The following is a 22,889-nucleotide window of genomic DNA, read 5'->3' as shown; positions in this document are numbered from 1 at the left end:
TTAAAATTGCAAATTACTCTGTCTTTCCCGCTCCTAATCCACTTTCCAGGTCTATTTTTCTCCATAGCAGTTATCCCCAGTCGATACGATGCGTCTTTCACTAATTTATCTTTGTTACGGTGTGAACTCCACAAAGACAGCGACTCGTGTGCTGTACTACCAGCTGCGCCTCCAGCACCTGGAAGGGTGCCTGGCACACAGCTTCTGCAGAGCGAGTGAAGGAGTGGGAGTACACAGGAGGACGCATTAAATTCGGAAAGTCTTTCTGGAGAAAAGTACCCAACCTCACACCGACTCGGACCTCGTCAAGGTTCCAGCCTAGCTTCCTAGGCCACGCCCACCAGGGAGGGGCCTAGGCAGGAAGTAGCCCCACGGCGGAAGCTCCGCGGGGCAGTCTAGGCCCACCTCCCGACCTGCCCCGGGTTCTTGCCCCGCCCATTCGAAAGTGGGTGAAAGGTCGGCGGAGCCGGAGCAGCGACTAGGGCAGTGCAGCCAGGTGACAAGGAACGTGCAGGCTGGCTGACAGACGGACCATGACAGACCAGGCGAAGCCCATCAGCCCGCTGAAGAATCTCCTGGCCGGCGGCTTTGGAGGCATGTGCCTGGTGTTCGTGGGGCACCCGCTGGACACAGTTAAGGTGCGAGGAGGCTGGGACGAGGGTTAGAGGGAGGAGGCCCCGGCAGGGCGCGGAAAGCAGGGTCTCTCGCGAGGCGCGGTGCGGGACAGAAAGGGGGCTTGTCGGGGCTTCCTTGAGAAGTCTAGGAATCTCCCTTTTGGCCATCTAAGGGGTTCGGGAAGCCGTTCCTCGCGCCGCAAAGAGCTGAGTCGCGCAGAGGGAGCAATCTCTAACCCGCCATCAAGGACTGTGATTTCAAGTTCTCCGACCCGTAGCCTCTCCTGACCTTGTGCCACTTCCTTGGGGATGGGAAAGAAAAAGCGCCTCCCCAGAGCTCTGATTTCAGCAAACCCTAACATTATCCGCAAGTCTGAAATAGGTCGCTTGTAAATCTCACCTCGGAAAGAGGCACGGATATTCTAGAGATGTTTTTTGACGCGTTGCTCTGGGTCAGAGTGCCCATTACTATGTCCTTCCACTTCCCCCCTATAGAATGGGGTTTGGCCATCTTCAGCCTGTCACCTCATATTAGCTCAAGTGGCCTCCAGTGGGAAGTGATTATTTCCTCAGGGACTGAGCCCCTGCTAAGGAAGCCTGTGACCAACTTTGTCTCCCTCCGGCCAGGCCAATGCTCACAACCCCCAGGTGAGGAACCATGGTCAAACTGAGGCTTTGGGAAGGAGAAAACTCATCAGGGCTTTTCCCTGGGCTTCCTCACATCATGCCTTCCTCTGCTGTTCCCTCTGCAGCACTTTCAGCCAGGCCTTAATGGAGGCAAAAGTCCATGAACTATGATCTAGGGTTTAAAGCTTCATCCTACTTACTTATTTATTTATTTTTGAGAGAGGGGAAGGGAGGGAGAAAGAGAGAAACATCAGTGTGTGGTTGCCTCTCATGTGGCCCCCCACTGGGGACCTGGCCTGCAAACCCAGGCATGTGCCCTTACTGAATCGAATTGATGACCCTTTGGTTCACAGCCCACGCTCAATGCACTGAGCTACACCAGCCAGGGCTTTTTAACCTTATTTCTGGACACATACTGGGAGGAAATTGACAGATCACCGCCAGGGTGCTGGGGGGCAGACATGAATCTCATAGAGTAGGAAGCCTGGGGAGGGGGCTTATTAGAATTCATATTGGGTTTCCAACACAGGAAAATAGCTTTAGGACATGTCCTCTTGGCAGATTTGGGCAGCAACTTATTTGCTACCTTTCACCTAGGAGAGGAGCTGGGGCCATTCTTTGGAAAGACCAGGATTAAAGCAACCTGCCTGACTAGGACACTGTGAAACATGAAATCAAATGTGTATTTAGCTAATGGTACTTCTATGTGTTTATTGGTTCTAAGCAACACTATCTAGTAAGAGAAAAGAGTCCTGGCTGGTGTAGCTTAGTGGATTGAGCACGGGCCTGTCAACCAAAGGGTCACTGGTTTCATTCCCAGTCAGGGCACATACCTGGGTTGTGGGCTGGGTCCCCATGGGGGATGCGTGAGAGACAACCATGCATTGATGTTCCTCTCTGTCTCTTTCTTCCTCCCTTCACCTCTCTCTATAAATAAGTAAAGAAAATCTTTGGAAGGAAAAAGGAAAAGAATTGTCTGGCCCCTCTTCCTATTTTTCTAAAAATTTGTTTTCAGGTATACAACATCATTTGAAATCTGTATACACTGCAAAGTGATCACCCCCAAAAGTCTGGTTACTATCCATCACTGTGCACTTGACTCCCATCACTGCTTTTGCCCATCTCAACCACCTTTCCCTCTGGTAACCACCAATCTGTTCTCTGTGTCAGTGAGTTTGTTTTGTTTGTGATATCATATGGTACTGCTGTTTCTGACTTACTTCGCCTAGCATTATACCATCAAGGTTCATTCATATTTTTTCAAATGGCAAAATTTCATTTTTTTTACTGATATATATATATATATATATATATATATATATAGTCTTCTGATATATATGTGTCACATCTTATTTATCCATTCATCCATACATGGACACTTAGGTTGTTTCTGTGTCTTGGCCATTGTAAGTAATGCTCAGGAAGCCTGTGATCCACTTTGTCTCCCTCTAGCCAGGCCAATGCTCACAACCCCCAGGTGAGGAATCATGGTCAAACTGAGGCTTTGGGAAGGAGAAAATTCATCAGGGCTTTTCCCTGGCCTTCCTCACATCATGCCTGCCTCAGCTGTTCCCTCTGCAGCACTTTCAGCCAGGCCTTAATGGAGGCAAAAGTCTACATGTAAATAATGAATATTGGGGTGCATATACAGGGTGGGGCAAAAGGAGGTTTACAGCTGTTCATATGGAAATAATACAATAATCACTAAATAATAATACAAGAATAAGCTGTATGTTTCACGTACTGACAACTATAAACCTGCTTTTGCTCCACCCTGTATCATTTTGAATTAGTAAATAAATGAATCGCCATATCCTGTTGGTTCTATTTCTGTGGAGAATCCTGACCAATATAATAACCAAGAGAATTGAAAACATATCCATACAAAAACCAAAAACCTGTGCACAAACGTTTGTAGCACCTTTGCCCCTTATAATCCAAAAGTGGAAAAATGCAAATGTCCTTTATCTAATGAACAGATAAATTAGTACAGTGGAATAAATATTACATCGAAGTGGAATATTAGTACATCAAAAAGGAGGAATGAAGGACTGATGTGTGTGTGTGTGTGTATATATATAAAACAACATAGATGAACTTTAAAAACATTATACTAAGTAAAAGAAGCCAGGTGTGAAAGACCACATACGAAATAAATGAAATATACAGAACAGGCAAATCCATAGAGACAGAAAATAGATTTGTGGTTGCGAGGACGTACTAAGAGAGTGAAATGGGGAGTAACTACTAATGGGTGTGGTGTTTCTTTTGGGAGTGATGAAAATGGTCTCAAATTGATTGTAATGAAGGTTACACACTGTGTATATACTATCATTGAATTGTATGCTTTAAATGAGTAAATTTTATGATATGTGTATTGTATCTTAACAAAACTGTTTGAAAATAATAATACTGAACCAAAGATACCGGCTCTCACCCCCCACACCCTCCAAAAAAGATGTTGGCTGGGCCTGCGCTTATCTGAAGACTGGCTTCCTTGTGGTTCACCCATAGGTTGGTGAGTTGGTGCTACTTGTTGCCAGCAGACCTTCTTTCTTCTGCACATGACCTCTCCAGACTGCAAGAGTGTCCTCATAACATAGTCGCTGCCTTCCTCCCAAGCAGGTTAACCTGTGGTAGACACAGGGGGAAGCTGGCCCTCTTATTGCCTAGCTTTGGCAGTCACATGGCATCAACGCCACCATATTGTGTTCAGGAAGTGAATCACTGAGACTGGCCTGTGTTCAAGGGGCAGAGAATTAGGATTTACCTTTTGAAGGGGAAACGTGTCAGATAATTAGTGGACATAACTGAAAACCACTACACCACGTAAGGGTGGATGAGGACCTGACCTGGGAGAAGACTCAAACAGAGAGGGGAAAAATTAGGATTCTGGAAGCATCTTGAAGGATTACCCCTACAGACTTGGTACCCATGTGACAGAGCAAGAAGAGCAACAGGAAGTAGTCAGAGGTGAGGCTAGGGTTTCAAATCCTGAGAAAGAGGGTAGTTAGGTAGGTCTGCCACAGAGGGGTTATTTATCAGGAGGGTGGGATTCTGGGAGTGATTTGAGTAGGGAAAGCTTCTCCAGGCAGTTGGAAATGTAGCCCTAAAAGTAGGACAAGTCTGGAGATGGGCCAGTAAATAGTAATCACTGAGCAGCAGCTGGAGCCCTGGAATCTGAGTTTTCTGAAAGGAATAGTGGACCAGATAAGTAGGGTGCTGAGCCTCAGAGAATGCCTGGAGTAGAAAAGAAGATAAAGGAGCAAGTACTAAGATGGGAGGTTTTAAGAGAGAGACAGTTGAAGCATTGGATACATCAAAAGGTCAGGAAGGATTAAGGGCCAAGAAAAGTGGCATTAAATCCACCTCACTCCAAAATGCCATCATTGACTTGAACACCTCACATAACTACCAGCATGCTGTTACACGTCGGAGTGGGTGGTGGCTAGAGCTAAGCTTTGCATCAGCTTGTTACTGGCATGTCACTGAACTCACTAAACTATGTCTCCTCATCTGTAAACTGGGAATATCTATCCCATTGGGTCATTGTGGGATCCATTAGGTAAGAAATGAATGGTGAAAGTAAGTGGATGGGGAAATCAGAGGAACTCTCACTGTCTCTAAAAGCATGCTACTAATGACTCATGAGTGCAGAGTTTGAATAAACTGGAGGAAAAAGGAGCCTGAATCTAACAGGGTAAGTGAGGCAGTTCTGATTCTGGGAAATGACTGTGTCTTAACTTCTGATTTCAGGTCCGACTACAGACGCAGCCCCCGAGTTTGCCTGGACAGCCTCCCATGTATTCTGGGACGTTTGACTGTTTCCGGAAGACTCTAGTGAGAGAGGTATTGTACCTGGCTGCTGGGCATTCCTTTCACTCAGAGGAACACATTCACAGGGTTGGTGTGTGACTCCCCCTGGGGCTTAGCTTGACCTTGTGTACTTCTGCCCATAGCGGTGGCTCTTTGCGCCCTCCTGTTGTCATGGCTCTGGAGTCTCTGCTAGTTCCAGTTCCAGTTTTATGCTAATGACTAAAGCTAATAAAGTGATTTTCTTTTTGGAAGGCAGAATTTAGGCCACAGGAAATTAATGAGGAATAATTAGAGACTCAAAGTAGAAGAAAACACAAATCTGGATCAATCAATTTGACAAGGATCAATGGCAGAAGTTTGCATAAAGTCTGGAGGAAAAATCAGTCAGTCCGAGGCACAGTAAGAGAGGCCAGCAGAGTATTCAAACCCCTAGACAGGGATACTACATTGATCGATTGTCTTCCATATACACCCAGACCAAGAATTGAACCCAAAATCTAGGTATATGTCCTGGCTGGGGATCAAACACCTGTAACCTTTTGGTGTTCGGGATGACGCTCCAACCAACTGAGCCACCTGGCCAGGGCCAAAATACGGGATTTTTTTTTTTTCCGGGATTTTTAAAAAAGTTTTAATTACTAGTGATATTTAGTAGTCACTTCATTAGCGCATATGTAAAAGACCTTGTTGAGAATTTTTCTCTTCCTTTGCTCCCTAAAATATAACTCTCTTATGAATAAATGCTCTATTAAATGCATAGTCTTTATTAAATACACAGAAACTGAGAAGTAGGTATCACTGAGATAAAGAGGGAATTCTGCTGGTAAGCGATAGACTTGGACTTGGGGAGAAGTTGTTTCCAGGTTCCCTGAAGGATCCAGGCATAGAAGGAAGATTTTGCATGCATTTGTGAGTTGGTGCTGTCTTTTCTTCCGTAAGGTGCTTTTTCTTTTTTTTTAAATTTTCACCTGAGAATATGTTTTTATTGATTTTTTTGTTTGTTTTTTAGACAGAACAGGGGAGAGGGAGAGAGAAAGAAACATCAATGTATGAGAGAAACAAATAGGTTGCCTCCCATATATTCCCCAATCAGGGATTGAACTCACAACCTAGGTATGTGCCCTGACTGGGAATTGAACCTGCAACCTTCTGGTGTGTGAGACAATGCTCCAATCAGCTGAGGAATCAGCCCAGTTGATCAGCCCAGCCAGGGCAAAGTGCTCCTTCTTTTGTCTGCGTAGAGTCTAATCAGTGTAGGATGGAGGCTTTAGGCTTCAGGTCTGCTCAGAGCCCTCTGCCCTTATGAAAGAGAGGCAGGTTTACAAGCCCTTTGGTCAACAAACATTGTTGAGCACTTATTTAGCAGCTGGGCAACATGCTGGGTTCTGGGGCCCAATGAGAATGGCTTGTGTAAACCCAAGTCCCTGCAGAGTCGACTAGGCTCCCTTATTCCAACCATATCTGCACATGTCCCTGGTGTTTGTTGTGCCAGGCCTGGCTTTCTGCCAGACAAAGGTCTTGGTTGTGCTGCATGGATCTGGGTGGGCCAGCATGGTGGGAGGAAAGCTAGAACTGTCAGGGCTTGGCCCCTCTGGACCTGAGCATTCTGCTCAGCCAGTGGGGAGCTGCTGTGGGAAGGGCTTTGGAAGGACTTTGTCCCCTGCTGCTTTTGTAGATCCTCCTCAAAACCTTCTCCGTCTTATCACCCCTTTCTGTTTACTGCCTTTGCACTTTGTATTTGGAGAGTCAGCTTACAGCTGGCAGGAGTGTTTGACCGTTGCAGGATCCTGGAGGTGTGTTGACAGGTACAGCTGTGCTGGAAGGTGAATGAGGTGTGAATGCCCAGGGGCAGCAGCCCGGCAGGCTCTCCACACTGGGTCTGGACCCTCCCACCTGCAGTCCACGCAACTTTTACGGTTTTTATATTTGTTTTAAAATTATTATTATTTTTTAAGAGTTATTTTGTATTAAAGTGATATAAGCACTTAGTTTATCACCGAAAAGCTGGTAACAGAAACAGCCATCTCCCCCTCCCTCACATGCACACCTTCATCCGCCCCCATTCTCCAGGGACAGCTACTCTGAGCTCTCACGGCTGTTCACGCTGTTTCTCTGGAGCTGCATAATACACATTTACTGCTACGTTTCACACATTCTTATATGTTTAATCTCCCTATTTATGGTAGATGCTTTTAACTCCTACATTATGTATCCCCTCTTCTCGACCTGTGCATATAATTTTATCCTAGATTGTGATTTAATCCAATTCATTGTTTTTACGATTACAACTATATGTATATGTTTCTTTCTGTTAATTAAGTAATACGCTGAGATGTACATTTCATTTATTGGGCAACATTTTCTTGAGGTTGGGTTAATAATTATGTCAATTACAGTCACTTGTGTTTCTTTGAATGGCTGTCTCTGTCATACTGTACTCTGACTGTTGTGTGGCATACCTCTCTGGCTTTTCACACTGCCTGGACAGCAATAACCTGTTATTTCGGTGTGTGTAATTTTGCTTTGTTTTTCTTGGAAACATGCCTCCTGGAGTCCTCCCTCCTTGTACTCCCAAGTGGACGGGCTTCTTCCCAGGCCCACTGCGCCCAATACCACCTGGAAGTCACTTTCACTTCTCTGGGGCTGAACCTTTGCTCTCCCAGATCCCAGACCTTCCTTTCCCTTTACTACTCTTGTTTGGTTGAGATGTCTACTTGCCTTAGCATCCACTTATTGCTACTGCATAGTTGCTTTTGTGACCAGACTGTAGTAGTGAAAATTGATGTTCAGGCTTACTATTGTTTTTTTTTTTAAAGATTTTATTTATTCATATTTAGAGAAAGGGGAAGGGAAGGAGAGAGAGAGGGAAAGAAACATCAATGTGAAGGAGAAACATCAATCGCTTGCCTCTAATATGAACCCCCAACTGGGGACAGGGGACCAAACCTGCAACGGAGGCATATACTCTGACCGGGAATCAAACAGGCAACCCTTCCCTTTGTGGGACAACTCTCAACTGACGAGCAACACTGGTCGGGACTTACTATTGTTTTTTTAACAACAAAAACCCATGTCTTAATTTTTGGAAAATACAAAAATGTCTTAATCACCTGTAATCTCACCCCGAGGAAGTCAGATCAAAACACCCTGGTTTGTAGCCTGCTTTGTTTTCCCTTAGTAGTCTCTTCATGTTACAATGGGATTTCATGACAGTGTGATAGTCCATTTATGGAACTCCTATAATTTGTCTCATTTATCTCCTATTTGGGAGCTTTTAGATTCATTCCACAATTATGGTACCTGATAAATGCCTGATGTTATTTTCTTTTTTTCCATCTCTGAGTATTTCTCTAGCATACACCTCTACACAAAGGATTTCCTGGTGAAAGGTTCTGCCAGAATTTCTTCCAGAATGGAAACTGTTTTCCATTTTCTCTAGCAGTATAGAAGAAGACAACTATTTCTGACAAATGGGGGGTTTCTTCCTTTTAAAAACTCTCCTTGGCAGGGAGGTGAAGGCAGGGTGCCTCAGAAAAGCAGACCGACACGCTGTCACCTATTTCGGTGGCGTGAGGGGTGGCAGTGTCTACACACAGCTTCTGCTTCTGTGCCTCCTTGCAGGGCATTACAGGGCTCTATCGAGGCATGGCTGCCCCCCTCGTCGGCGTCACGCCCATGTTCGCCGTGTGCTTCTTTGGGTTTGGTTTGGGGAAGAAACTGCAACAGAAACACCCAGAAGACGTGCTCAGGTGAGTGCTTACATGCCTGGAGCTCTTGATGCTGCTCTGCCTGGTGATGTAACCTGAGTTAAAGGCAAGAACCTTGGTGGACAGGCAGTAGCTGTCCTCCTGGGCCCCCGAGGCTGGCTTCTGAGAGCACACATGGGGCATGAGGGAGCCTCTTGAGTTTCCTCGGCCTTGTGAACCAAAAGAAAAAAGCCCATCTACTCCTCCACCCCACCACCAGGTTTTCATAATTCCTTCTGTGAGGTAGTATCATGCTTATTGGGGCTTTTAGTAATACCAGCCTCGAGGGGTATTGGGACATCTGCACACTAAAATGTGTGTCAGGTTAAAACAATAAAAGTGTGTATCAGGCGCCCTGAGCAGTCCCTGGTGCGGTAGTAACGACAGTGGCAGCCTCATCTTCACTCACCTGGTTGGGGAAAGGGACACTCCTACTTCTGTCTTTTACTTCATTTTAATAACATGATTATAATTATTTTAGATATTGGTTTCTCTGTTGAAGTGAAATAAGCCAGTGTTTTTCTTTTTAACATACTTTTAAAAGTTGGATTTGGGTAGGAAATGGCAGGTAAGTCAGAATTATAGCTCATGACAAAATGGTTCTTGAAAATAGACTTCTCACGGCTTACACCAGGGCCATGCGCTGGAAGCCCAGTGGGGTCACTGCCAGTACTTTGGCCTGTGGGTTGTGTTCCCCATATGATGTGATCAGAGAAACACTCTTCCTGCTTAAGCAAAAGGTGGAACACTCAGGACCCCGCCCCCATACGTCTGCATGTTCAGAATTCTGAAGGTCAGCCCTATCACTTTTCTCACCCCTGCAGTGGTGTTGGGAAGAGTATGGAAAGGAGCAGTACCAGGGCCTTGGCATGGAAGCTCAGGAAGGGCCAATGCTCACACATGCCTCCCTGGGGTGGTATGGGAGTGGGATGGCAGAATGGGCCAGGCAGTGAGAGAGTATCTACGTCTTACCCTGTGTACACACAAAAACCCCATTCAGAGGAGGGTCACCAATTCCAGGAGATGGAGGTGTGCCTGGCTAGGGTCTGGGCATCCTGGGAAGAATGCTGGTCTCACAGGGGAAGTGTTTTTGCTGAGAGATCTCATCTTAGGAACAGCACTGTGAATGGAGACCATGCATGAAAGCAAGTCTCTTGACTGTTCAGCGGACAGTCTTTGGGCTGGGCTTGCATGTCTGAGGTGGATGTGTGAGCCCTGCCTGGGGTGAGTGCATGGCAGAAACTGGGCCATTGAGACTGGTGCCCCGCCTAGATGGAAGGACCCTCAGTGGATGTCTTCCCTACCGCATTTGACATCCATTCCTCAGGTCTTGGGCTCCTTATTAGGTAGAACTGGCCTGGAGGCTCAGCAGTCAGAGGTTTGGGGTCAGGAGGGGCCTGAGACTTAGGCAAGTAGGTGAAGTTGTTCTGCAACATTTGCTAAGTTGTGAGGAATCTGTTGAGATACTAATTGTAGCTTCGTGCTGCATAGCCTCTAGACCACCCTGGTATTGCTAATCCCAGAAGGAGAAGATGCCAGAGATGGCATAGACCGCTATGGCCAAAGATGCTAGGAGCCTCAGACTCCTCAAAATACTCAGTATAACTCATTCTGTGGGGGCCAGGGTGAGGTCCATATATCTGGCCACTGGGGAACTGTTCCCTGCACAGAGGGCCCCAGGGCCCATTATGCTTGTCTGGGCACCGTCCTGGTCTGGCCTTTTCTCAGTAGTTTTTTAACATATGTTATTGATTATGCTATCACAGTTGTTCCAGTTTCCCTGCTTTTGCCACCCTCTGCCCAGTACCCCCATTTCCTCCAGCAATCCTCCCCCCTTAGTTTACATCCATGGGTCTTCATATCTATAGAAATCTTCATTTCTATAGTTCTGCTCCTGATCTAGCTGTCCTCTCAGTTTATTTTTATTTTATGTGTGGTTGTTAATAACTGAGTTTGCTGTCCTTTCACTGTTCATATTTTTTATCTTCTTTTTCTTAGATAAGTCCCTTTAACATTTCATACGGTAGGGGCTTGGTGATGATGGACTCCTTGAACTTGACCTTATCTGAGAAGCGCTTATCTATCTGCCCTTCCATTCTAAATGAAAGCTTTGCTGGATAGAGCAATCTTGGATGTAGGTCCTTGCCTTTCATGACTCGGAATACTTTCCAGTCCCTTCTTGCCTGTAAGGTCTCTTTTGAGTAATCAGCTGACCGTCTGATGGGCAGTCCTTTGTAGGTGACTGTCCCCTTATCTCTTGCTGCTTCTAGAATTCTCTCCTTCATTTTAATCTTGGCTCATGTAATTATGATGTGCCTTGGTGTTTTCCTTCTTGGGTCCAACTTCTTTGGGACTCTCTGAGTTTCCTGGACTTTTTGGAAGTCCATTGCCTTTGCCAGATTGGGGAAGTTCTCCTTTATTATTTGTTCAAATAAGTTTTCCATTCGTGGCTGTTCCTCTTCCCCTTCTGGTACCCCTATAATTCAGGTGTTGGAACATTTAAAGATGTTCTGGAGGTTCCTAAGCTTCTCCTCATTATTTTGAATTCTTGTTTCTTCATTCTTTTCTGTTTGATTGTTTATTTGTTCCTTCTGGTCCACTCCATTGATTTGAGTCCCAGTTTTCTTTTCATCACTATTGGTTCCCTGTGCATTTTTCTTCATTTCACTTAGTGTAGCCTTCATTTTTTCAACTAATTTGTGACTAAAATCAACCAGTTCTGTGAGCATCCTGATCACCAGTGTTTTGAACTGTGCATCTGATAGGTTGGCTATCTCTTGGTCACTTAAAAGTACTGGCTCTGGGGCTTTGATTTGTTCTTCTGATTGAGCCATTTTTAGTCAGGTCGCACCTGTTAGGTATGAGTGGGGGAGCCTTAGGTGTTCACTAGGGCAGGGCAACCCAGTCCCTAGGTTGTGACGCTGTATGTGGGGGTGGGGTCAGGGAGGGAACAATGGCACTTGTTCCACTCTCTCTCACATTTCAGTCCTCTCTGCGGCTTCCCACAAGCCAGCACCTTTTCGATCGGTGCTCTTAGGCTTTATTTCCCATTGCCAGGGCCCTGGGTTTTGGGGTCTGTCTTGCTGCCCATTTTTGCCTAGTTTATCTACGTGGGAATGCGTGACTGCGATCAGCCCCGTGCCACCTGTGCTCCCCAGTCTGGTAGCCACTGCCTTTTCCTGCTGTGACCCCTCTCCACTGGCTGCTGACTCTGCCCTTCTTACCAGTCTGGTTGAATGGTTGTCAGACTTCTGTACAGTTCAATTTTCTGTCTGTTCTGGTTGTGTTTTTATTTCTAAATCTTTATTGTCCTTAATTTTGGTTGTGTGAGGAGGCACAATGTTTCCACCTATGCCTCCATCTTGGCCGGAAGTCTGATCTTTTTCTTTAATGTCCTTTTGATATTTCATGTAATAATGGCTTGGTGATGATAAACTCTGTTAGCTTTTCCTTGTCTGGGAAGCACTTTATCTGCCCTTCCATTCTAAATGATAGCTTGCTGTATAGAATAATCTTGGTTGTAGGTCCTTGCTTTTTATCACTTTGAATACTTCTTGCCAGTCCCTTCTTGTCTGCAAAGTTTCTTTTGAGAAATCAGCTGACAGTCTTATGGAAACTCCTTTGTAGGTAACTCACTGCTTTTAAGATTCTCTCTTTATCTTTAATTTTTGGCACTTTAATTATGATGTGTCTTGGTGTGGTCCTCTTTGGGTCCAAATTGTTTGGGACTCTGTGCTTCCTGGACTTATATGTCTATTCCCTCTGCCAAATTGGGGAGGTTTTCTTTCATTATTTTTTCAAATATGTTTTCAGTTTCTTGCCCTTCTTGTTCTCCTTCTGGCACCACTTTGATTCAGTTGTTGGTACATTTGGAGATGTCCCAGAAGCATCCTATACTGTCCTCATTTTTTTTTTCTACTTGCTGTTTTGGTTGAATTCTTATTTAGTCTTTATGTTCCAAATTGTTGGTTTGAATCCTGGCTTCATCCTCTCCACTGTTGGTTCCCTATTGATTGTTCTTTCTTTCACTAAGTGCAACCTTCATTTCTTCCTGGATCTTTTTTATGCTGTTGCATACTCAATGAGTTCTTTGAGCATCCTGATCACCAGTGTTTTGAACTCTGTAGCTGACAGGTTGGTAATCTCTGTTTTGTTCAGTCTTTTTTCTGAGGTTTTGTTCTGTTCCTTCATTTGGGTCATATTTCTTTGTCTCCTCAATTTGGCAGCCTCCCTGTGTTGGTTTCTGTGTGTTAGGTAAAGGTGCTTTGACTCCCTGTCTTAGTAGTGTGGCTTATTTTAGAAAAGACACCTGTCAGGATGGATGTGGCTTCTTTAAGTCCTTGGTTGTTGGATTTCCATATAGCTCGATTTTCTGACTGTTCTGGGTGTTACTTGTTTTGAGGTCTAGTTGTAATTCTTTCTGTGGCTATATAAGGAGACAAAGCATGTTTAGCTATGCCTCCACCTTAACCAGAAGTCCCCTTTCTCAGTATCTTATAGCACATTCCTTAGGACTGACCTGGCTGCCTCTCATTCTGTGGAGGTGGCCATAGCCGTTCTTCCTGGCCTTGGTGCTGTCCTGCTTAAATCTTGGCTTAAAATATTCTCAGGCCCTTGGTGATCCAGAGGAGGTGACATTGGAGAGCAACTGGGGTTGACTGAAATGCAGATCCTGGGTTAGTAGCTTTTTTCAACAACAGCCCTGAATTTTATAGATGTGGGGGCAAGGCAGAGAGATGCATTGAAACTTATTTGTAGTCATTGTGCATGGCAGGCCCAGGGACAGAAACCGTGTCGTACCGTAAAGCCTTTCCCATGGGTGAGGCCATCTGTGTGCGTAGGTGGGCCTTGTGTGGTTCTTGGCACAGGGGCCCCTGCCCTGGGAAGTTTGACATCAGAATACACCCGAAACTTGGCTTTTGTGTGAAATTTGATTTATTTGTGCTGGGCTTTCTGCCCAGTCCAAGTATTTTTTTTTTCTTATAAAGTCGTCTTTGGCTGGGACTGCCTCTGTCCGGTTGAATACTCACAAGTGCTTGCCTCTGGTTTTGTTTCCGGTGCAGCTACCCCCAGCTGTTTGCAGCTGGGATGTTATCTGGTGTCTTCACCACTGGAATCATGACCCCTGGAGAACGGATCAAATGCCTGTTGCAGGTAAGGGTGTGATCTGGGTGGGGCGATGTGAGGAGGGGGAGAGTAGTTAGCTTCTTCTATTCAGTATACAATTTTGTGTGGATGTTTATGTCCTTTCACCCTTTATAAGTCTTCAGGTTAGGTGTGCAAAACAATTTCAAGGGTTTCAGGAGCATGGAAGCACTCATAGTAGAATCGAGAGCTAGGACAGCAGAACAGACCAACCAACATGTCACACCTGTGATGTGTCAATCCAGACATATCTACCCTTATTAGCACCTTCTTCAGGAACATTGAAAGGTAAGTCATGTCTCATCAGAGGAGAAAGTGAGGCTGCTTTTGCCCAACATCTTATGTCTCCACCGATAACCCTAAGACCCAGTGACTGCAGTGTGCCTGGCTTGTTCTCAGGCCCAGTGAGCTGGCTGTCTGCCTTAGCACACAGGACTCTTTTTAAAAAGCAAATGTGAATGCTTTTTCTTTGAATGACTGAAGTAATTTAACACACAATTCTTGTAAGAAAAAAATTTTTTTAAAGATTGTACTTATTTTTTTTAGAGAGAGGGGAAGGAAGGAAGAAAGTGGGAGAGAAACATCAGAAACGTCAATGTGTGAGAGAAACATTGATTAATTGGTTGCCTCTCGCACACCCCCAGGCATGTGCCCTGACTGGGAATCAGTCAGGTGACCTTTTGGTTAGCGTTACTGTGCCCCACCCACTGAGCCACACCAGTCAGGGCTGGAAAATATCAATGATGCAGAGAAGCACAAAGAAAAAAATGTATCTATTACCCTTGCTACTACCCCACTGAGGTAACCACTGCTATACTGCCTGCATGTGAATTCTAGTCTTTTGGTTAAAATGTAAATTAATTAAGAAATATTGTCTTTTGAAATAAAATTAGGATCACTTACTACAATTGTTTTATAACCAATGTTTTTCCCTTGAAATACCATAATATTTTTCTCAAGCATAATTTTTTGCAGCTTATTTCATTACATACATGGCTGTCATTTACCCAATAACCCCTTTCCTGGGGGTATGACAAATTATATGCCAGCAGCAAAGGTCTCTGTAAATAAGGTTTTATACAATGTACTTGATATTTTGATGAATATTAGTTGCTTGTATTTTTTTCTTTGTGAAGTAACTACTTATGTTCTTTGCTCATTTTGGGTTTTTTCTAAATTTATTTTTAAAAGCCTGGACTTACTAAGGTTATTAATTACTTATCATATGTGGCAAGTGTTTTTTTTTCATGGCCACTCAATTTTGTGCATTTTTTAATTAAACTTTTTATTTTATTTTAAGATAATATAATAGATTCATGTGCAGTTGTAAGAAATAATACAAAGAAAAAAGAAAGAAAGAAGTAATACAGAGAGATCCCCTGTACCCCTTACCCAGTTTTCTCACAATGGTAACAATCTTAAAGCTACAGTACAATATAACAATCAGGATGTTGACACTGATACAGTCAAATGCAGGACATCTCCAGCATACCAAGGATCCCTGCTAGTGCCCTGTTATGACCACATCCACTTCCCTTCCCTGCTCCAGTCCTGAACTACTCCAGCAACCATTAATCTGTACTTCATGTCTATAGTTTTGAAGTTTCAAGAATGTTATAGAAATGGAATCATACAGTATGTAAACTTTTTATATGGCTTTTTAAACTCAACATAATTTCCTGGAGATTCATTCATATTGTTGATATTTGAATAATTCATTTTATTTTAAGGAGTATATGGCATGGACAAACCACAATATGTTTAACTTTCCATGCATTGGAGGACATCTGGGTTGTTTCCAGTTTTGGGCTCTTATGAGTAAAGATGTATAAACAGTCGTGTACAGAGGTTTTTCTGAGAAAATAAGTATTTATTTCTCTGGGATAAATGCCCAGGAGTATAATTACTGAGTTATATGGTCCTTGCATGCTCAGTTTTTAAGGAAACGAACAAATATGTTTGAGGGTGGCTGTTCCGGTTTGCATTCCCGCCAGCAATGAGTACATGAGCCAGTCTCTCGGCAACCTCACCAACACTTGGTGTTGTCACTGTTTTCCATTTTAGCCATTCTGATAGGTGTGTAGTGATGTCTCCTTTTGATTTGTGTTTCCCTAATAGCTGAAGATGTTGAACTTGTTTTCATGTGCTTTTTGCAGTCTGTATAATCTTACTTGGTAAAATGTCTGTTCATGTCTTTTGCTCATTTTCCAATGGGATTTTATTTTTAATTTTATTTAGTTATTTTTCAAGTACAGTTTTTTGTCTATTTTTCCCATGGGATTATTTTTTAATTGTTGCATTTCGACAGTCCTTTATTCTAGATACTAGTGCTTTGTTAGATATGTGGTTTGCAAATATTTTCTCTCAGTCTATAGGTAGCTTCTTTTCATCCTCTTAATCTTTTGAACATTTAAAATTTTTATGAACTTCAGTTTATTAATTTTTCTTTGATTGATTGGGCTTTGGATATTTAGGGTACTGGGTCTAAGAATCCTTTATCTAGCCCAACATCCCAAAGATTTTCTTCTACTTTTTCCTAAAAGTTTTGTTTAGTCCTAGCTGGTGTGGCTCAGCGGATTGAGCGCTGCCCTATGAACTAAAACGACATCAGTTCCTATTCCCAGTCAGGGCACTTACTTGGGTTGCAGGCCAGGTCCCCCAGTTGGGGGGGTGTGTGAGAGGCAACCAATCTATTCATCTCTCACACATCCATGTTTCTCTCTGCCTCTGTCTCCCTTCCTTTCTCTCACACATTGATGTTTCTCTCCCTCCCTTGTTCCCTTCCTCCCCCCTCTCTAAAATAAAGAAATGAATAAATAAATAAATAAATCATAAATAAATAAATAAAATCTTAAAAGTGTTATTTACAATTTTATATTTTATATCTAAGTATGTAACCCCAGTATGAGTTAATTTTTGCATTATATATAAGAATTAGTCAGAATCTTCCCTTTATATCTCCAAATCAGACTTTTCTTTTTCTTTTTTTTAAAGATTATTTATTTATTAATTTTTACAGAGGGGAAGGGAAGGAAAAAGCGGGAGAGAAACATCCATGTGTAGTTGTCTCTTGTATACCTCCCCATGGGGACCTGTCCTGCAACCCAGGCATGTGCCTTGACCGGGAATCAAACCAATGACCCTTTGGTTCGCAGGCTGGCACTCAATCCATTGAGCCATACCAGCCAGGGCGAAATCAGACTTTTCTTGAACCTCAAACTAGTTTACCCAACATTTTTATGTGGATGCACATACCTCATGCAAAACTGACCTGGTCTTCCCCCAAACCTGCGTGACCTTCCGCCTTCTGCAGCCCAGGTTCTAGCAACACCATCCGTTTAGCTGTTCAGCCCTACAGCCCAAAAATCCTCTTGGGTTTTTCTCTTTCTCTCACTGTATGTATCCCATCTGTTGAACAGATAAGTTGGCTTTCCACATACCCCAAACCCGCCATCCCTTCTCACCACCTCCACTGCAGCTGCACTGCTCCAGGTTACCTTCATCACTGGCCAGGACCACTGTGAGGGCCTCCTTACTTGGTTCCCCGCCTCCGGTCTATACTGTAAATAGTGAGAAGATGGTTGGTATGTCAGTTCTATGCCCAGTCCTCTTTGGTTCTCCAGATCACTGTGAGTCAGCTTCCTCTGGTCACATGGGCCTCCCTGCTGTTCCTCGGACGTACCAGGTTCACATGTGCCTGGATCATTTGGGGAAGTTAAACCAAAAATAAAAGAAAACAAAAAAAGGCCCACTGGTATTACGTTGACATTATCTTACATTTTTATTTTTAGAAAACTTGACATCTTTCTGATTAGAAACTTAGTACTAGAATTATGACTCTTTTTATTTATCTCTTCTTTTATGTCCCTTAGAGAATTTTTAGAGTTTTTTTGTTTTGTTTTAAAGTTTCATATATGCAAATCCTACTGCTTGCTGCACATATATTTTATTTATTTTTAATTTTTTATTATATTGCTCTTTTGAATCGGATTCTTTTCCATTATTTTTCAACTGGTTAGTGCTGGTATGTAAGAAAATCACTGCGTTTATATATTTATTTTCTAAGTGTTTCTCCCTGGAACTGTTAAAACTGAACTCTCTTCTCAGCTTTAATTACTCTCTGGTTGATGCCCCATGTGTTCTGATTCCTCTGGGCTCTGTACTTCCTGTGCATTCTGCCTGGGGGTCTCTTTCTGTCAGACCGCTACTGGGGCTATCCCTGCCTGTCCTCAGGCTCTTGGCTCTGAGGCCCTGGATCCCAGAGACTGAAATGGGGGCCTCTCCTGGGTCCTCCGCTGGCTCTGCCATGGGACCTCTATCCAGATACTTACAGAGTTTCCTTCTTTTTTTTAAAGATTTTATTTATTTAATTTTTTAGAGAGAGGTTGGAAGGAAGAGAGGGAAACATCAGTGTGTGAAATACATCCATCCGTTGCCTCTGGCAAACCCCCAAGGGAACCTGGCCTGCATGTGCTCTGACTGGGAATCAAACTGGTGACCTTTCAGTTCACAGGCTGGTGCTCAATCCACTGAGCCACACCAGCCAGGGCTCCAGTTCTCCTTTTCTTAACCATGCTTCATGATTGGTTAGGACTTGGAATGGAGTTGGTGCTCAATGGATATTTGTGAAAATAGAGTAAATGAATGACTGATGTATTGGTCTCCTCCTTTGTAGACCTCCCGACTAACTTTTGGGGGACTGCTTTTGTATTTTGGAGAGTTCTTCAACTTATTTTCCAAGTCCTCTGTTGATTTTTTTTCCCAGTTGTGTGTGCATGTTCTGTGATATTTTCACCTACCCTTATTTCATAGTGACTTGCACCAGTATTGTACATTCCAAATAACTACCGTTTTGACAGTCATCTTTCACTGACCTATAATGCATAACGACCACTTCCCTGCTCACTTTGTAATCTGTAGCCTGCTGAGCCTGCTGATGTGATGTTCTTGCTGACTTAGTGACTCTTCCCTCCCTCTCAGATTCAGGCTTCTTCAGGGGAAACCAAGTACACTGGTGCCTTGGACTGTGCAAAGAAGCTGTACCAGGAGGCTGGGATCCGAGGCATCTACAAGGGGACTGTGCTCACCCTCATGCGAGGTAAACTTTGAGGTCCCCCACCTGAGGTCACCTTGGAGAAGCTCACCTGAGGTGGATTTGCCACAGAGGATCTGGCCTGGATCACCACCTTAGCCTTTGCACCATACATGCCACAGCTTGGACTAGGCTGAGACTGAGTGTCCTGGTTTTTGGTAGTCTCACCTTCCACCAGTATGGACACAAATGAAGATGGGGGCATCTTCCATCCTTCTCGTAGGCCAGCCCTCAAGGGTGAAGTTATGACAGTGGCAGTTGGAGGAGAAAGGCACCTAGATAAAAATTATGGCTGGACGGATGAGTAGGAAGAAAGAAAAGACTTAGGAACAGTGGGGCTCTCCCTAGTTTCAAGAGACATGTTCTGCTGGGGTGGAGGTAGCAGAGGCCGAGATGGCCCAGCCCGGTCCTGAGATGGCAGCTTGGAGGAAGGCCAGATGCCAGCTGTGGTTATAACTGCCTGGAGTGGGCATGGCACTGGGGACTGTGCAAGGGGAATTTGAAGACAAGATGATGTCATGTGTGTTTACACTCACTCACACCAGCGCCCGCCCCAGAGCAGCATCTGGTCACTGCATAGTGATTATTGCCAATAGAATATGCTGTTGAGGAATTTTTCAGGAAACCTTGAAGAGTCCAGTGCCAGTTTGGCTCTACTAAATTCAGGATTTTATGTCATTTAATTCACGTCTTTCTTGCCACTAACAGATGTTCCAGCCAGTGGGATGTATTTCATGACATATGAATGGCTTAAAAATATCCTTACTCCAGAGGGAAAGAGGTGAGGAGAAAAGAAGAACTTAGAAGCCACTTTGCTGAGCCATGGGTAGGTTGCGCTTTCCTGAGAGTGGGTCTGGAGGCAGAAGTAGGACTGACTTCTGGCTTCATGTCCTCTTTCCTCTCACTGCTACTGAGGCCCAGCCAACACCTCACCCTGTGGCCCTGTGCCTCACCCAAGGGAGCAAGTATTTGAAACAAGTGCATGCACCTTCCTCCAAGGAGGGGCAGCTGCCATGTCACAGGAGCCCTGGCCTTTGCCCCTCTTGCTCCAGCCATTTCTCCTCCCACTGTCTGCTGCGGGAGGGGTGGTCAGAGCGCCACTCCCACAGCCTTTATCTGACTGTGCTTGCTCTTCTGCAGTGTCAGTGAGCTCAGTGTGCCTCGGATCCTGGTGGCTGGGGGCATCGCGGGGATCTTCAACTGGGCCGTGGCCATCCCTCCAGATGTGCTGAAGTCCCGATTCCAGACTGGTTAGTGGAGGGTAGTGGGGTGGATGGGGGTGCAGTGGGTCCTGGGACTGGCTGCCCCTGGGGTGCAGAGCTCTTAAGTCCTGAGGGATACTCACTCTCCAGAGCACCCCAGCACCTCTCTGACCAGCATTGTCCCTTGTAGCCATTTGTGTTCTAGAAGCCTAGACTCGTTTTCATGTTGGCCTGAACACAAAATAAGTGAAATAAGAAGTCACATCAACTCTCTTTACTCGCTATGAGCAGAAGGACTGTTACACTGTTCATTCCTCTTCTCCACTCCCTCAACACCAGTAATCCAGACATTGGTGTCTGTTTGTCCCAAGGTGAACTGTGTTGTCTGTGAACTGGTCCCAGATGACCTGCAAGGTGTCCTCTCCCTGGTGCTGTGACCCTGCAGGAAGACTTGGCTACAAGATTGTTCTCATGTGGGTCACTATGGTCAGGTCAGGAAGCTTCCTGAAGCCTTAACAGTTGGGTTCTGCCTGCAGCACCTCCTGGAAAATATCCTAATGGTTTCAGAGATGTGCTGAGGGAACTGATCCAGAATGAAGGAGTCGCATCCTTGTACAAAGGGTTCAATGCAGTGATGATCCGAGCCTTCCCAGCCAATGCGGTGAGTGGCTGGCAGGAGCTGTGCTTTCCCTTTGGGGTTCAGAGCAAGGTGCAGGGGCTGACTTTTGCCTGCTCTTGGGGTTGGATTGAGGGCTCAGTTTTTCCAAAAAACCCACTCTCAGCCAGAGCCTTCTGATTTGTTCCCTTTCCTGAAGGTGTCAGGAAGGTTTGCCTTTGTGATTCTCTGAGGTGAGGGGCTTTGAGGACCTGACCTGGCAGTCCGAAGTGGACAGTTGTGGAACGTGCATTTTCTTTCTCTCTTGGGAATAAGAAAGCACAGCTCGATTCCCTGACCTGGGTGGGGTGGGAGTGAGGTTAGAGAGGGGTTCTGGTCCTGACAGGGCCAGCCAAGTGCAGTGCTGGGGTCTCTGAGTAGTGACAACTCCGGCTGTCTTTTCTCTTCTTCCAAACCCTTCTCAGGCATGTTTCCTTGGCTTTGAAGTTGCCATGAAGTTCCTTAATTGGATCGCCCCCAACTTTTGAGGATGAAGGCTGCGCAAGGCTTCTGGATGCTGGAAACTGTTACCAAAGAGGAGCAGTGGGCAGGACTAGCCTTCCTGAAGGGGGAGGGCGGGGGGATGGTGAGATCAGAGCTCTGTGCATGGATTCGTTGAGACCGTTTGCCTTAATGACATCCTCTACCTGATATAACCTGGCGTGCCATTTTGAAAGTTGAATTCACTCTTGTCCGTTTAAGGGATCTCAGGAAGATTTGGAGGTGGAGTAAGTAGCTTCTAGACCAGATACCACCTGTGGCCTGAGAACTGTGTATGGATTGGTTGACTGCTGGCCCTAGTATACCCCAAATGCTGGTCTTAAAAGAGAAAAGCTCAGCCTTTCATTGGAGGTGCTACGCGTGTTTTCGGCCAGCTGACCCGGAGCCAGGGGCTTCTTTGATCCTTAGGCAGGAACACCCACCGGATGTCCATGGTATCATCCTATCCTGACCTGCACAGGGGGGTATGAACTTGAGGCCCATGTCTGTCTGTCAAGTGGAATGAGCAAATGTGTAGCGGCAGATAGCTTAATAACTATAGGGTTTGGGGTTTTTTTAAGACATGCAAGTAATCAGAATTGAATGGAGAGTAGTCTGATTTCCCAGGAGAAGGTGGAGAGCTTTCCCTCCTGCAAAGTGAGGAGAGTTTAAAATCAGCAGACCCAGCCTGCTAGGATAAGTGAGAAAGCCCAAGGTGTAGCAAGCCTCTCTTTGCACATTCTTTTCTCATGAAAGCCCCCTGTTTTTACAGGAAACAATAAATATTGTTTTTAATTTTTTCACTGTGTGCAATTTTTCTTTTGAATCTAGATCATTTCAGCAGGCAGCCTGTGGCCCTGGCAGAGGCTGTCAGGGATCCAGTATCCTTTCCTGGTTGCTTTCAGCTCCATCAGGAGAAAAAGGGGCAGTTTTGGCAGGCCACCGTTCCCTGACTGCTCCAGCCCCAGCTGCTTAAGGTGGAGTGGGATGTGGCGGGGCAACTCAGTTGGTAACTTTCTCATAACCCCCAGTGCAAGCCTGGCATGTAGGCCCCACACAGCCAGCCTTCAGCTTATCTGCTCATTCCTTAGCCTTTCTGCACCCAGCCACATGGATGTCTGAGCTAAGAGATGGAGAATCAATTGTTCTCGAAGACCAAAAGCAGTCTGGAGTTTTCACATGAGCTTTGGGTGGCTGTGCGAACTGATGTCACCAGCCTGGCTGTGCTCCTCAGGCGGAGGAGGGTGCCCAGGTGCTGCCTGAGAAGGTGAGGAAGTTGGAGGAGAGTCACAAGCTAGTCTGTCCTTGCCTGGTGGAGGGTGATGCTCCCAGAGCGGAGCGTCTCTGACAGTGCCCCATCTGGCAGTCACGGTTTGTTGCACTCACACTTCCTGCTGCTGCAGCTGCAGGGAGACCCTTGAACTGTGGCTTTCCAGCCACCACGCTATATAAATGGGTGAGGGGCAGGGACCCACACACATCTAGGAGTGGGTGTGGCCTACCTGGGGGGAA

The 22,889-nt window shown here is 45.2% G+C and overlaps 1 protein-coding gene across 2 annotated transcripts; it reads left to right on the top strand.

The window, feature by feature from the left end:
• The first annotated feature begins 432 nt into the window (after window positions 1-432).
• Window positions 433-22,177, top strand: SLC25A20 (solute carrier family 25 member 20). 2 transcript variants are annotated; one of them, XM_037128471.2, is made up of 10 exons: window positions 550-638; window positions 3,700-3,759; window positions 4,998-5,090; window positions 8,679-8,806; window positions 13,867-13,957; window positions 18,929-19,046; window positions 19,749-19,821; window positions 20,181-20,290; window positions 20,779-20,903; window positions 21,323-22,177. In XM_037128471.2, the coding sequence occupies exons 3-10, from the start codon at window positions 5,043-5,045 to the stop codon at window positions 21,383-21,385; spliced, it is 756 nt and encodes a 251-aa protein (XP_036984366.2). In that variant the 5' UTR covers window positions 550-638; window positions 3,700-3,759; window positions 4,998-5,042; the 3' UTR covers window positions 21,386-22,177. The 2 variants fall into 2 exon arrangements, with proteins under 2 accessions (XP_036984365.2, XP_036984366.2); XM_037128470.2 differs by lacking the exon at window positions 3,700-3,759 and having other exon boundaries at window positions 433-638.
• The last annotated feature ends 712 nt before the right edge of the window (window positions 22,178-22,889 follow it).

The sequence above is a fragment of the Artibeus jamaicensis genome, unplaced genomic scaffold, assembly GCF_021234435.1.
Source record: "Artibeus jamaicensis isolate MK-2021 breed Jamaican fruit bat unplaced genomic scaffold, CSHL_Jam_final contig_519, whole genome shotgun sequence".
Lineage (NCBI taxonomy): Eukaryota > Metazoa > Chordata > Mammalia > Chiroptera > Phyllostomidae > Artibeus > Artibeus jamaicensis.
This window is presented reverse-complemented; position numbering and strand designations above follow the sequence as displayed.